At 40.4% G+C, this 13,832-nt stretch overlaps 1 protein-coding gene across 1 annotated transcript in view; it reads right to left on the bottom strand.

The window, feature by feature from the left end:
- CNTNAP5 (contactin associated protein family member 5) overlaps positions 1–13,832 on the bottom strand; it is a 463,918-nt gene that overhangs the window by 37,532 nt on the left and 412,554 nt on the right. Inside the window, exons 20-21 of the mRNA XM_077320572.1 lie at positions 9,419–9,546; positions 6,035–6,122 (exon numbers count right to left, since the gene is read on the bottom strand). Of these exons, the coding sequence (XP_077176687.1) occupies positions 6,035–6,122; positions 9,419–9,546 (216 nt within the window). The remainder of the gene's footprint in view (positions 1–6,034; positions 6,123–9,418; positions 9,547–13,832) is intronic.

The following is a 13,832-nucleotide window of genomic DNA, read 5'->3' as shown; positions in this document are numbered from 1 at the left end:
TTATGCTATGTAGACAGAGTGCCAAAAAACAGAAGTATGCACCATATCAACATTAAAATATAAGAAATGTAAAAAAAATCTGAATGAGGGATATTTTACAGATAAGTGATGTCCTACTTTGGCTCATATGTGCTCTTCAAATGCTTTACCCAAGTAATGAAAGGTTAGAGATGAGAGATCAAAATCTAAACCAGTCAACAAATTGTGAAGATAGTAATTTAGAAATCAATAATTTTTTTTGAATAAGGAAAACACTTCTGTAGAAGCTGCTCTGTAATTTTAAGATCTGCTATTTCATCAAAACTGTTATTTTAGAAAGGTTAGGTCACGTTTAAACACCCATCAAAAAAATCTGACAAGGAGGTTGTTTTAGTATTTCATTCTACCTAGAGATTGGATGGATTTACTTGCTCTATTTTTTTCCTGTCTTTGTTGTTGGGAGTCTGTATTCCACTCTGTATTCTGATTTCCTCTGAGAATTCTATTATTAATTTTAGTGTTTGCATGTGCACAATTTCTGTCCATTTGTTCAATTACTTTTTCCCTTGCAGGTAGTCCAATACATGAGTGACTGTGCTCATTAAATCATTGCTTCGTATTTTTAATAAATGGAAAGCACAGAAGTTAAATTTAAGCTTCTTTACTGTCCTTAAGAATTCCCAGCTGAGAAATGAATTTAGGGGAAAACAACAGAATAATTAATGCCAGAAAAGGCCAGATCAGTGGCACAGTTTCACCTCAAACCAGAGAAGATGTCTCATTGGAGTGCAGGTCGAGTAGCTGCAACAGATATCATGAACAAAGCCTGACAGTCGACTTCCGCTAAATTGAACCTCCAGCTGATAATAATTTACTTCTTATTTAAAGAAATAAAGATACGTGTGCATAATCTCATCCTTATCCATTGTTGTTCCTCTATATATTTGTGAAACAGCCTAGGGGGTGGGACATGTCCAGATGTCCAAGTTAGAATAGGGCCAATCGGGGTTCAGCCAGCTTTGCCCTGATTGGCCCTGCCCCTGCAGCTCCCGCCCTCCGTCCCCAGACTCTAGCCTCTTTGCTCTCAGACACCTCAGTGCCTGGAACCAGCAGCAGGTAAGGGGAGAGGGCACTGGGAAAAGGGTTGTGGTGGGGGGCTTGCTAACGAGGGCCTCTTGGCCTGCTAGGCTGGGCCTACTGACGAGGGCCTCCTGGCCTGCTGACTGCCTGCTAAGGAGCTCTGTCCTGGCCCTGCTAACGAGCTGCCCAGCCCCCACCTACCCCACTTGATCTGGCTGTGAGCTGCCTGGCCAGGGCCAAGGGAGGGGGCCCTTTCAAGGCCCGTTCTTAGGAATGGGCTTTGAAGCTAGTGACAAAATAAAAGGATCAAGTGCTGCTCAGCAGTCTGATGTTATTCACATGTGGCCTCTTCTTTTCAATGTGTCTTTTCATGGCCTGGATCCTGTGAACAAGTTCCGTGCTATGTTGAGAATATCTGCTGCAGAACATTTTTCTTCTTCGTTTAAAACGTCTGTTCTGAAAATATGGGACATTGCACAAACAGGCTTTTAGAGAATGAGCAAGCATGCTCTGCAGAAGATACCAGTAGCATGGAACTTATTCATAGGATCTAGACCAAAGAGTTTACAGATATGAAATCTGCCTTTAGCAGTCATGGGTGTATCAAAGCAGACAGCTATCTCTCAACATTCTTTGACATGTGCTCCATATTAAATAGCTAATCTGTTAAGCCTATCTGGAGGTTATGTGTCCAGATAATTAAAATGTCATTAATGTACCATTGGTATAAGAGAAGTGTGAGTAGGTGGGAGTTTAGGAAGCACTGCTCCAAGTCAGCCATGAAGCTGTTACCATATTGTTGTAATAGTTGGCCAGGTACTGGTATCTGGTTGTCATAACCTACTTAGTTCTTTCAAGCAACTAAAGCCAAGAGATGTGAAAAGATGCAAAGTCATTTCCAGAGGAAAATCAAATATAGTTGGCCAGTCCAAGAGGTCAATGTTTTCAGGGAGGGAGGTGTCAACATTGTGTCCACACCCCACAACACCCATTGAAAGGTTTTATAGTTAAATGCCAGCTGCTGACACTCAGTCCTGGAACAACTCATCATCACTCTCAGCAGGTATGGGTCAAAATAAAGAACAACATTAATACCAACTTTGTGTCACATGCACCCAGACATCACAATCACTGGACCTACCAACATCAACTACACCATCTCAGCTTTATTCACGTGCTCATCTTCTAACATTGCATATGCCATTAAATGTCCCCAAAGTCCTTCAGTTCTCTCCATAGGACAAACCGGTCAAACCCCATGCAAAATTATAAATGAACACAAGTTTAACATCAAGAATCACAAAACTGAGAAACCTGAAGAAGAACATTTCAGCCTTCCAGGTCCTTCCAATGGAGAACCTCAAAGTAACTGTTTTATTGCAAAGGAATTTCTGGAATGGGAGACTGCTGAATTACAAGTTATGACAACACTAAGGAAAACAGAACTTCCTTGGCATAACAGAGATATCAGCTTCTTATCTCACAACTCATGTTAATTAACACATGATAGTTCTTTAATTATCCATATGCCAATTTGCTGTTATTCACCTGTGTTACCAAAAGTATTATTCCACTCCTAGCTATATTTATTGCTCAGTTCCTTATGCATTTTAATTAGCCCTTCCTGGCAACTAAGCTCCCCCCACCCATACACACCCCAATATGTACTGCTTGAGGAAACCTGTTTCAATGTACCTGAAGGAACATGCACCCACACATGCTTCATCTCTCAGTTCTCGTTTATATCCAGATTTGGACTTTATTATCTTGGAAGTGCCACTGGACTCAAACTCTTGCATTTGTATGCCAATTTACTGCCACTTACAAGATAGAAACAAGTGAAACAAATGTTCAGTAGAACATAAGAAGAGCCCTTCTAGATCAGACCCATGGCCCATCTAAGCTAGCATTCTGTTTTCCACAGTGGCCAATCAGATGCCCACAGGTAAGGCAACAAGGCCAAAACTTTCCCCTGCTCTCATACGCCAGCAACTGATAATGCCAAGAAAGTAACAGCAGTCCCCAGCAACAGCAAAACCTTGCTGCTCATCTCTGGCCAAATACAAATACCCGAAGTATTTTGTTCAATTCCCATTCAGGCAAGTGGCATATGATACAAATTATTGTGGCTTCATATAGCCACCAGCTACCAAAGGACATTAAGCAAGCATCTTCAGCAATCAAGCTATACAAAACCCTGGGGTGGTATCCATTTTGCATAATCACAGACCATGGCTGAAGCAGCATTTTCCATTCTGAATGTATCTGTTGGGCAGTTCAAAATTGAAATGAATAAACGGTTTCAAAATCTAAATGCATACTTCTGAAGGAGAACATGCCTCCCAGGATTCATAAATTTTCCCTGTAAAATTTCATGGCCAACCAAACCTGAAAGTAGGGGAAACTTGAGGTATGGGATCACATTAGGAATGCCAGGCTGTTCCTTGGCACCTAAGGAAGATTTGGGGGTGAGGACAGGTATGCCTGTGTCATGCCAGCATTCATCTCTTCCAATGAAAAACCAAAACTGGCATCATGACATCAGGGTCAATGCTCTCAGATTTTTCCAAAGTTCTATGGTTAAACTATAGAGTTTGGGGAAAATCCTAGAACAGTGTCCCTGATGTCATAATGCCACTACTGTTTCCACTGGAAGTATAGAAGGGGGTCTTTCTCTACCCAAAGGAATTTCAAAGCAGCTTACAATCACCTTCCTTTATTCCCCCATAGCAGACACCTTGTTGGGTAGGTGAAGCTGAGAGAGCAGTGGAAGAACTGTGTCTAGCCCAAGGACACTGAGCATGTGGTCGAGAATGGTTTTCCAGATTAGAGGGCATCACTGTTTGCTATTATACCACACTGACATGCCCATTTCATTTTCTTCTCCCACCAGCTTTTGAGATACTGGTTGGCAACACTGGGGATTATTGGGAAGGCTCCTAGGAGATCTGATGTATGAAGAAAGTCAGTAAAATTATTAATGAATGCTTTATTTTCAATATAATAATGCAAATTGACTACCCTTACAAAAATCTCTGCTGTGTATCTGACAAAGAGAAAGCTGTGAACATATAAAATGTAAGCCATAACTGGGGGCCTACTTAAGCTCCATTGATACTCATCTGCATTACTGTTAAGGTCATCAGCATGGGAGAAGGAGCTGAGGATGCCCACTTTCCAACTATCACTGCTGGTGCAGCAACCAGGAGGGGAGGCAGGAACCAGGAACCCATCCTTGGTGCCTGCGTGGAAAAAGACCCTCATCCCTTCATAGACTAATGATATCTAACCATTGAATATCAGCAGTGCCAACCCATTTCCAGAGGGAGGCAATATTTTTCTTTGCAGCCTTCACAGCCTGAAGGATGAAAAACAGCTAGGATTTGCTGCATTTACTGATCACCTGCAGGCCAAATCAGAATTTCATTCAATAATTACAGGTAAAATAAGTCATGACTTTGTATTATTAACCCATAGTCTTCCTGATTATGTCCCAAAGGAAAGAAATAGCTATTTTCAGGTATCACATGTAAGTCAAACAGCATTCCAGAATTTTTTTAAAAGAATCAAAGAAACCTGAAACAACCTGGGGTTGCCAGATCCAGGTAAGAAAATCCCTGGAGATCTAGGGGCATACTCTGGGGAGGGCAGAGCTGAGTGGGGGGATCTGCACTGATGCCATGGAGTCCCCTCTCCAAAACTGCCATTTTATCCAGATGAATTAATCTCAGTATCCTGGAGATCAGAATTCCAGAAGAAGTCCAGGCTCCACTCAGAGTCCAGGTTCTTTTGGATAATGATATCAGGTTATTCCTGATTGGACAAGTTGTGAAAATTCACAACAAGCATCTTTGCCCCAGAGGAAATTATTTGAAAACATGGTAATAACCGGTTCACATTTTGGCTTTACTACAATCAGTATTGACTAAAAGATGTTTCTTCTTAACCATTCCTGTGTAATCCTTCTGTTAGCTTCTTTGTATTTTTCCCTACTCAGAGGCTGGCAAACCTAGGTTCAGAGTTTGAGATCATGAAGACTGCAGGGGGGAGAGGGACGCTTACCCCCCCCCCCACACACACACACTGGTTGTTTTTCTTCTGAAACCCTCCCCTACCTGCTTCCCAAATCAGGAACCTCATGCAGGAGAAAGCAGCTTAGGAGGCACTTTGATTGCACAGATTCACCCTTATTCATCTGACAAAAAAGGATGCAGTTTACAAGAGCTCATGTCAAAAGTTTGTGTTTATTATGCCACTGGAGTCTTAACTGTGGATGTTTCTGTTATACTGTTAATATTAAGCTACTTTTCAAACCAGGGCTATAAGGCCTTGTAGTTACTATCAGATTGGAACTATGGGAGAGTAATTACAATGGTTTTCTGTTTTCTTCAGAGGCACAACTTGGGTGCTCAACATAACCCTCAGGATCTCTCAGTTCTTCATAAGTCTACCTTTCCCATGTTCTCATGGCACAATACGGCCATTGTGAGCTTTCTGATATCGCATTGTTTGTCGTTGCGATTAATGTTGGCCACAGACAAAGCAAGTATGTCATCTAGCAATGTGATTCATATTTAGCTCTTGCTGCTGGATATCTCAGAGATGTGTACTCCTTTATTATTAAGCTCATATGACCAAAGGTCTTGATCAGAAAACCAATACATCATAACAAAGTAAAACAACCATTACACAATGCAGTAGAACTGATAAAAGCAAAATAAAGAACAATAAAATACATGTATCTCATAAAATCTAGAAGACATTGGATAAAATAAATGAGTGAACCTAAACAATCTCTCAGCAGGATACAACTCATGTTAGCAGTATTATAAAGCCAGAGTTGTATACAAATCCCTATCATATTTACTTCTCTGCAGCCACACATACCCCAAACGATATACTGTATGGAGAGCCACTTCAAATCAGAAAGCCATTAAGAGCCAATTCAAATCAGAAAGCCATTAGCAAAGCCTACCTGTGACTTTCCCCAAGGTCAAAGATTTGATGGCTCTGAAGTCCGTCTCTAAAGAGAAGTTGTGTTTGACTTTGAGAACCTGGTCAATCTGGAGGGGGGGCAATAAAAGTGATTCCATTATCACAGCATGCAGAGACCCCTGATGCATCTATAACACAAACCTTCTCACTGGGAGTCAGTCATCACAGAAAGCAAAATAAATGTGCCTTAATTCTACAGAAAAAAACTAAAAGGCATGGCACAGTGCCTTTGCAGCAGGACTTTCAAGGAACCTTCCCCACGGGAACCTTTCTATAATATCCGACAAGTGCTTTGGCTCCCACTGAGAATGCACAGCAACCTAGCTGTGATAGCAACAAACAAGCAGGAAAAGTGAACTGTGGATTTCCATCCTGGCTTAGTCCTATGTCGGGAAAGATAAATAGGATGATGTAAGATTGGCACATGACAGTGTGCAATGGCATAAAGAACACTTTATACAAGACAGAAAACTGTGTATGGAATAGGCTGTACAATAAAGTATTCAGTTTCAGTATCGTCTCCAACATGCAGGACTTCTCCAATGATCTAACCTACAAAAGCGCTCCAAGCCAGTAACCAGCTGGCAGAAATTGAACGCTGTCTAAGAATTAGGTCTACAGGAATATATGTATGTATCTGAAGAAATGGAATTAAACAAGTTCTTAATCAGAGTACCTGTCAGGCTGTATACATCGACACATTAACTGATTAATTTACAAACCAGCTGTGAATGAGATTATTTGAAGATGCACTTCAATCAATATTGAGATTATTCTTGAGAATACTTTATCATTCAGCCTATTCCATAACACAGTTTCCTGTCTTGTATTTCATTCTGGTTATTGATCCTGTGTATCCTTTTTGTATTGTTTATAAAGTGTACTTTATTCTGTGTAAACTGCCCAGAACCTTATGGAAGGGTGGTATACAAATCTAAATAAATAAATAAAAATATTTTATCCAGACATGAAGAAGAAAAATGGGGAATCGGCTTTCTCGTGGTCTGTGTATACCTTCCCCCAAATTGTCCCCCCAGTGTACTCTTCCTAAAAAGCCACTTGAGGGTGGAATGGCCCTCAGGAACAATGTAGGAGATAGTGAGTGGAATTGCAGCAAGAAGGGTTGAAACCAGCAGAAATGGCCCTCTTTAATGTGTGTCCTTTTAATGCAGGACTGATGATTTCTGCTTCTTGGTAGAGTGCCTACACCATATCTCACACTACGTGTGGCTTTTGAGGGCAAAACACATTGAATTGGGTAGAAAAAAATTATTTCCACAAAGGAACTCAATTTCTGAAAAGGATAGATTTAACTGAGATTACCTATTATTCCTTGGGTTGTGGATTTAACTCACAGGGTATGATTACTCAGACATACTGGGAAATTAGGCCAAAATCTGCCACACTCCTAATGTTTATAAGTGGACTGATTCTCTTTGATTCCAGATGGTCTGTTTGGGTTTTCATCAAAGTACTTTGGCTTCCTAGGTTTAGATGTTGAGATCATCAGTTAGAAGCAGCTAGTAACATATCTCAGTCCAGCAAAGGGCTGCTCTGAATCAAACTTTCTCAATCTTTGCCAACAATGAAGCTCGAAGAGTATTTTATAGGATTTCTCTCCAAATTGGCAGTTGTCATTTTTTAAAAAAAATTATTGCCTAGGCCAAAATATATAGGAGCTGCTGATTTACTCTTTTAAAATTCACTTTAGTCTGTACTTTTAGTGTGTACTAAAGTAAAGTCTGTACTTTAGCCTGCTGGAGTTTCCAGTTTTTATTTGGTTATGTTATGTAGTGTGTGTTGTATGCCACACTGGATGCTTTGCAGAATGGTGCTCTGTAAATATGAGAGACAAATAAATAATAAATAATAAATGTGTTTTCAGAATTCAATTTTCAGAATTGAGATAATCATTATAGTTCATAAATCTTTAATTTTCAACGATGTACTTCAAAACCTTTAGTTAAATCAAAGCAAGTGAGTCACTTCAGCAACCCCACTTAGTTTCTGCAAATTATAAATGCCCTAAATGGCAATTAGGGAAATCAAGGCACAACCGTTAGGGCAACAGGCTCAAAGTTCATACTACAACAGTGAATAGAAATCATATCAATTGAGATCCTGCATTTTACTTACTAGTACCAGCATTCTCCAAATATAAGGCAAGCCCTCCTATAACTGTTTCCTGATAGCGGAGGATCAGGGCAATTTTCGTTCAGATGGTCCCTTCAAAACTTGTGTTTTGCCCGTGCGTTAAGCAAGCATGAAGCTGAGGCTATCTTTCTCACATTCTACTCCACATGGGTAATAATGGAAAAACATTGGGAAACCAATGATACAAACAATGTAGATCCTTCTGTGTCTTAAATAAGACTGACATACTTTATGACCCATCAAGCCAAATGCTTCCCTCCAGCCATGCATTGTGGTTCACTGGCTGCTTTATACTGTCTTTGTTTTCGCAGCTCCAGAGAGGCAGGGAAAAAAAAAACAGAACGTTTATTGTGTCTGGGGTGCTGCTTGACCATATATAGGGGAGAGCTACAATTGACCTGGTGATCACATATATTAGGACTGCCAGCTCTGGCTAGGTAAATTTCTGGAGATTTGGGAGAAGACAGTACAGAAGGAGGAATTTTTGGAGGAGAGGGAGAGAGATCAGCAGGGATATGATTTCATATATTTCATCCAAAGCTGCCATTTTCCCTGGAGGAATTGATCTCTGTTGCCTGCAGATCAGTTGTGATTCTGAGAGATCTTCAGCTACAACCTGGAGGTTGGCAACTCTGTGTCCTAAGTCATTTCATGGGACCCTATAGCTCTAGGACCCTATAGCTCTGGAGAGGCAGGAAAGGTATTATTTCCATCTGTTGATCAGGCCTCAGCATCAGATTTGCCCTCACCACAACATTCCTCCCATGTCCTTTTGACACAGAGACAGAAATGTTTCCCAGTCACTTGTTTAAGAAACTGTAGAGACATCCAGAAACTACACATTAGTAGGGGTAAAATGTATCAGTGTTTGTCCCAGAAATATCAATCCATGAAGTGAAGAACAGTTTATGCCCCTTTTTGATTGCTTGTAACCTGTCCATCAGAATGTAACTGCTGATGCCTAAGTTAGCCTCTCTTTGCCTATGCAAAGGAATTTGCAGAGAGCTCTGGTCCTTCATCATGCTAGAGTATGATGGAATAGCTGGATGACAGACTGGGATGAACTAACTGGGAAGAAATGATTGGTTGATTGGCTAACTGACTGCCAGAAGTCCAAAGGGGTCCTAAAGACTTTGACTATTTATTTCAGCATGAGGCAGTGAAATTCCACATACGTGAGAAAGCAAAGTCTAAAGGATATATTAAATACCTGAATGGTTAGCTCTCTTCCATCTCTATTAATCTTCACATGGTGAAGCTCTTGGTTAGCAAAGTTTCCAGAATCAATAGTGAAAATAAGAGATCTGTCAATCATTCTGTATCGGACTTGCAAGCTTCCTTAATAAAGAAAGAAAGAAAATATATTTCCATCTTAAAAGGCAATACTAATTAGCAGATGCCATATCACAATGTTGCACAGTATATACACGTACACTCAACAAATGATTTGACAAATATGTAAAATCCTCATGGAGGATAAATGTTGTCTTCTTTGGAAGAGTATTTTTTCCACCAATAGAGTCCATTAGACCTAAATCATTTATCTGTTGTTCCTAAAGCCTTGATATGATTTATCATAATTCTTTTAACACAGCACAATGATACAGCAGTAACATCAACTACACACCTTTTTCCTTGCGCAAGAATACAAACAATAACAATTCTTAATGCTCATCTTTGATATAAGAAGAACATTCTCCTTCAATTTAGTCATAATTTGAACCAGATAATAAGTCCTCTCTCTCTTACTTCAGTGTGGTGTGCTGATTAAAAGCAGTGAACTCTAATCTGGAGGTCAGGGTTTGATTTCCCCCTCTCCACATGAAGCCTGTTGGGTGATTTTAAGGCAGTCTCTCAGAATTCTCTTAGCCCCACGTACCTCACAAGTTGTTTGTTGTGGGGAGAGGAAGAAAATGTGATTGTAAGCCATGTTAAGACTCCTTTAGAGAAAAGCAGGGGTAGAAAAACCTACTCTTCTTCTTTCACTCACCCACTCATTTACATAGCTGCTGTTATGACAGGGGACTGCAAGATGCCTTGTGTTGCATCAAGAATACTCCAAGCTCTGAGATTAAAAAAATATATATTTCTCTCTGGGAGAGGAGCTCTAAACTGCTCTGGGTCCAATTTCGCACAGCAGCAGCTGCACAGCGGCAACTGCACTAGTGTGTGTTGCTGCAGAGCTGCATGAGGGGCACATTTCAGTGGAAAAGTAGCCTTTTCCATCCATGCAGAATTGGCCCAACTGTCAACTGAGTAGAGAATTTACCTCCTGCCTGAAGATATACATCAGCCAATCTGCCAGGAAGGAGAAAGATGGGTGGCTATTTTTATTACATGGTCTAGACAACAAAGGTCTGAGACATTCAGGTCTGTGTTGATTGGCAAAATGTGGGGTGGAGTGATTCACAAGTTTACGCTCCCAACCTCCTGATAGCATGAAGGGAAAACACACGTTATTGGAACAGGAAGAGTTAAAAGATATTAGTACCCTGTTAGAAGTACTCAAGCTAGAAATGGGGACAAGGAAGGGGATAGAGTGGTGTCTGCCTTGACCTGCCTCTATTTTCAGTGTTCTAGCAGGGTTGTGTTCATCCTCAAGTAGAGGATGCCGAATTAACACCAATGACTCCATAGCTTGGATTAGCTTCTTGTTTCACTTCCTTGCCTAGTTCTGCAATAACCCTTTTGTGTTGTTGTAGACTTTCCTAGAGTTTCAAGTTCACTTATAGTAACACAGATATTTGTCTTTTAAGAACTCAGACTGTTAAAAAATATCTCAATTTCATGCTTGGCTGCTTCTTCCTTATATAGGCTGGAACCTCCTGGCTAGGCTAGGTTGGTGAACATGAGAAAGTGGTTTGGGAGCTACAAGTGCACACATCCCATACAGATGCATGGACCAAATCACGGATGGACAAAAAGAGCTGGGGTTGGACGGTGGCAATACCCTCTATAGCAGGTAGGAGGGGAAACAAGCGGTCCTCTCATGTGCACACAAGTTCCTCCCTCCCTCGACTGTGACAGCAGCTATTGCAGCAGCTGATATGGTAGTAGTGCCTGGTGGAACTGTTAGTCACATTTTGAGTTAAGTCTGGAGAAGTTCGTTCACTGCACCAAGACAATCACTGCACCAAGACTATCCCATCCTACCTGGCCAAAATTACCTACTTTTCAAATTCTATAATGCAATGTTGTGCCATTTGGATGATGGGGAATTTGCAAAGTAAAAACAAGAAAAGTGATCATGTGAAAAGGACCGTAGGAAAAGAGATGTATATACAGTCAAACAATACCGAGTTAGATTATTCATATAAGCAAGTTATGCCACACATTTCAGGTGATGTCTAAAGCCCTCCAGGAACATTGGCCAGTTTAATAGAGGGATATCTATTGGGAGACCCATGATGTGGTAACAAGATTGTCTAATCTACTACCAGTGACTGGTCTCCCTTGTAATTTGCTACTTGTTCTGTAAATTTGGGATTCCACTGGCGACAAGCCAATGGAAAGGCTTTTATACAGTGCTGGATCCACCTAGGCAACCCGCTATGTGACTCATTCAGAATGAATCAGTGCTAGTGTGGTAAGACTCATCTGGCTTTCAAACTTCATAGCATTTTTCAAATGTTAAGGGCCATGCATTGCACCACAGCCCTGTATAAGGATTTGCTGCACCCTTTCATGTGGGAGTTTAATGTCAGAATCGTCCTTACACTGAATCCAAACAAGGCTGGGGTGAGAGGAATTACTGAGCTGTTATTTTGTTCTATCATTAAGCAGGTCATGCATTTATGCTGGGTTGCAATACTAAAGCTTTGTTGTGAAATAATCATTTCCACCAGAGGGCATGCAGGTCTAATGTAATTTTGGAATAGCATTCTCTGCTAATTTTTGCTTTCCGATTTAGAGAATGGCTAGGACCATGTTTTTGGTGTTGTTGGAGTGGAAAGATGGCTTTCTTCTGCTGTCATGTATGTCTCAATATAGAAGTTGCTTTTAACATATTATTTTGCTATAATCATCTTAATAAATAAGTCATTGGGGAAAATTTTAAAAAAATATTACACTGATATCATTAGTTGTATATGATAATTCTTTTTTTAAAAAACAACACTATAAGTTAGTTAAATAATTTTATTGTATTAACCATTGGCCAGCACAATCATATCAAGGTAAGGTCATACAAAATTGAATATAACCCAACAAATAGTACATATGATTATACATAAAATGATCAGATCTGAAAATAATGTAATCAATAAAATACCAAATTAAAATTGGTTTTTAAAGAAGACAATCAAGCATTAAAAGTGTTGTTTCTTTAGGGTGGACCTAGTTTTTTCTGCCAGCCAGTGCAAAAAGTGCCACTCTATTGGGGACATAAGGATATTTATCTGACAGCTCAAATTCTCAGTTTTTGTAGTGCCCCAGGGCAAGAGTTTTCTAATAAATTTGTTTCTCAGGTCATCATAGCCTAGGACATAGTTTATGAAGTCCTCAATTGCAACATTGCCACGTTGAAGAAGAGAAAAGTTGGTCCTTATATGCTGCTTTTCTCTACTTGAAGGAGTCTCAAAGCAGCTTACATTCACCTTCCCTTTCCTCTCCCCACAAGAGACACCCTGTGAGGTGGGCGAGGTTAAGAGAGCCCTGATATCACTGTTCAGTCAGAACAGCTTTATCAGTGCTGTGGCAAGCCCAAGGTTACCCAGCTGGCTGCGTGTGGAGGAGGAGTGGAGAATCAAACCCATCACAGATATATAGGCAATCTGATACAGGGGAGTATAGAAATCTACCCCTGTGGACCACAGTTGGCATTGCTTGGAACCTCAAGTAGGTATGCCATCCTTAAGGTTAAAGTTGGTATATTGACTAGATATGCAGATCTGAGGTGGTCCCTTTAAAAAAATGAAAAAGGATGCTACTTTAGATTACGCAGTTGTCCCACTATCAATTATTTTGTCTATATGATAGATCCAGTCCCTTAGGTCATTTCCTGATCCACTGTTTCTTATTAGATTATTAGAGACAGATCGTGATCAGATTATGCTGAGATACTCGGAGCGAACTTTCTCGTTCCAGTAATAACAGCAGGCTCTGTCCACTAAGGGAATCCATGTCTCTACGTGCCTGCTTCATCCAATATTTCAGGATGGTTGCATTAGCCCAAGTGCTTAGAAAAGGTAGTCCCAACTCAGCCCTCAGCCTGCTGGAGACCCCATTGGGAAAGTAAGGGTTCTTCTCATGAAGAGATTTTGAATTCATTCTAGATTAGTCAGAATTTGGTCCCCCCAGCCACAGATTTTGATACCATACAACAGGAATCACTTTGCTGCCAAATAATTTGAATGCTGGATCCACCAGTCAAGCCCAACTTTGAGAAAAAAAATAACTATAGCCCTCAAAGTTCTCAGTGTTGTTGCTCATAGAGTTGTTACATGAACTTTCCAAGATAGCATCCCACTGAGTGTTATACCTAAAGTATTTATAGGTGCTACATTGTTCAAAGCCCAATTCATTATTCTGTTGGCTTTAGGCATGGAGCCCAGTCTATGGGGCTTAATGATCTTATTGAACAGGATCTCATAGAACTATTTCTAATGACTGGTGAATTAACAAAC

This window comes from Paroedura picta, chromosome 2, assembly GCF_049243985.1.
Source record: "Paroedura picta isolate Pp20150507F chromosome 2, Ppicta_v3.0, whole genome shotgun sequence".
Classification (NCBI taxonomy): Eukaryota; Metazoa; Chordata; class Lepidosauria; order Squamata; family Gekkonidae; genus Paroedura; species Paroedura picta.
The sequence above is the reverse complement of the archived record's forward strand: the minus strand, read 5'-3'. Positions and strand labels throughout refer to the sequence as shown.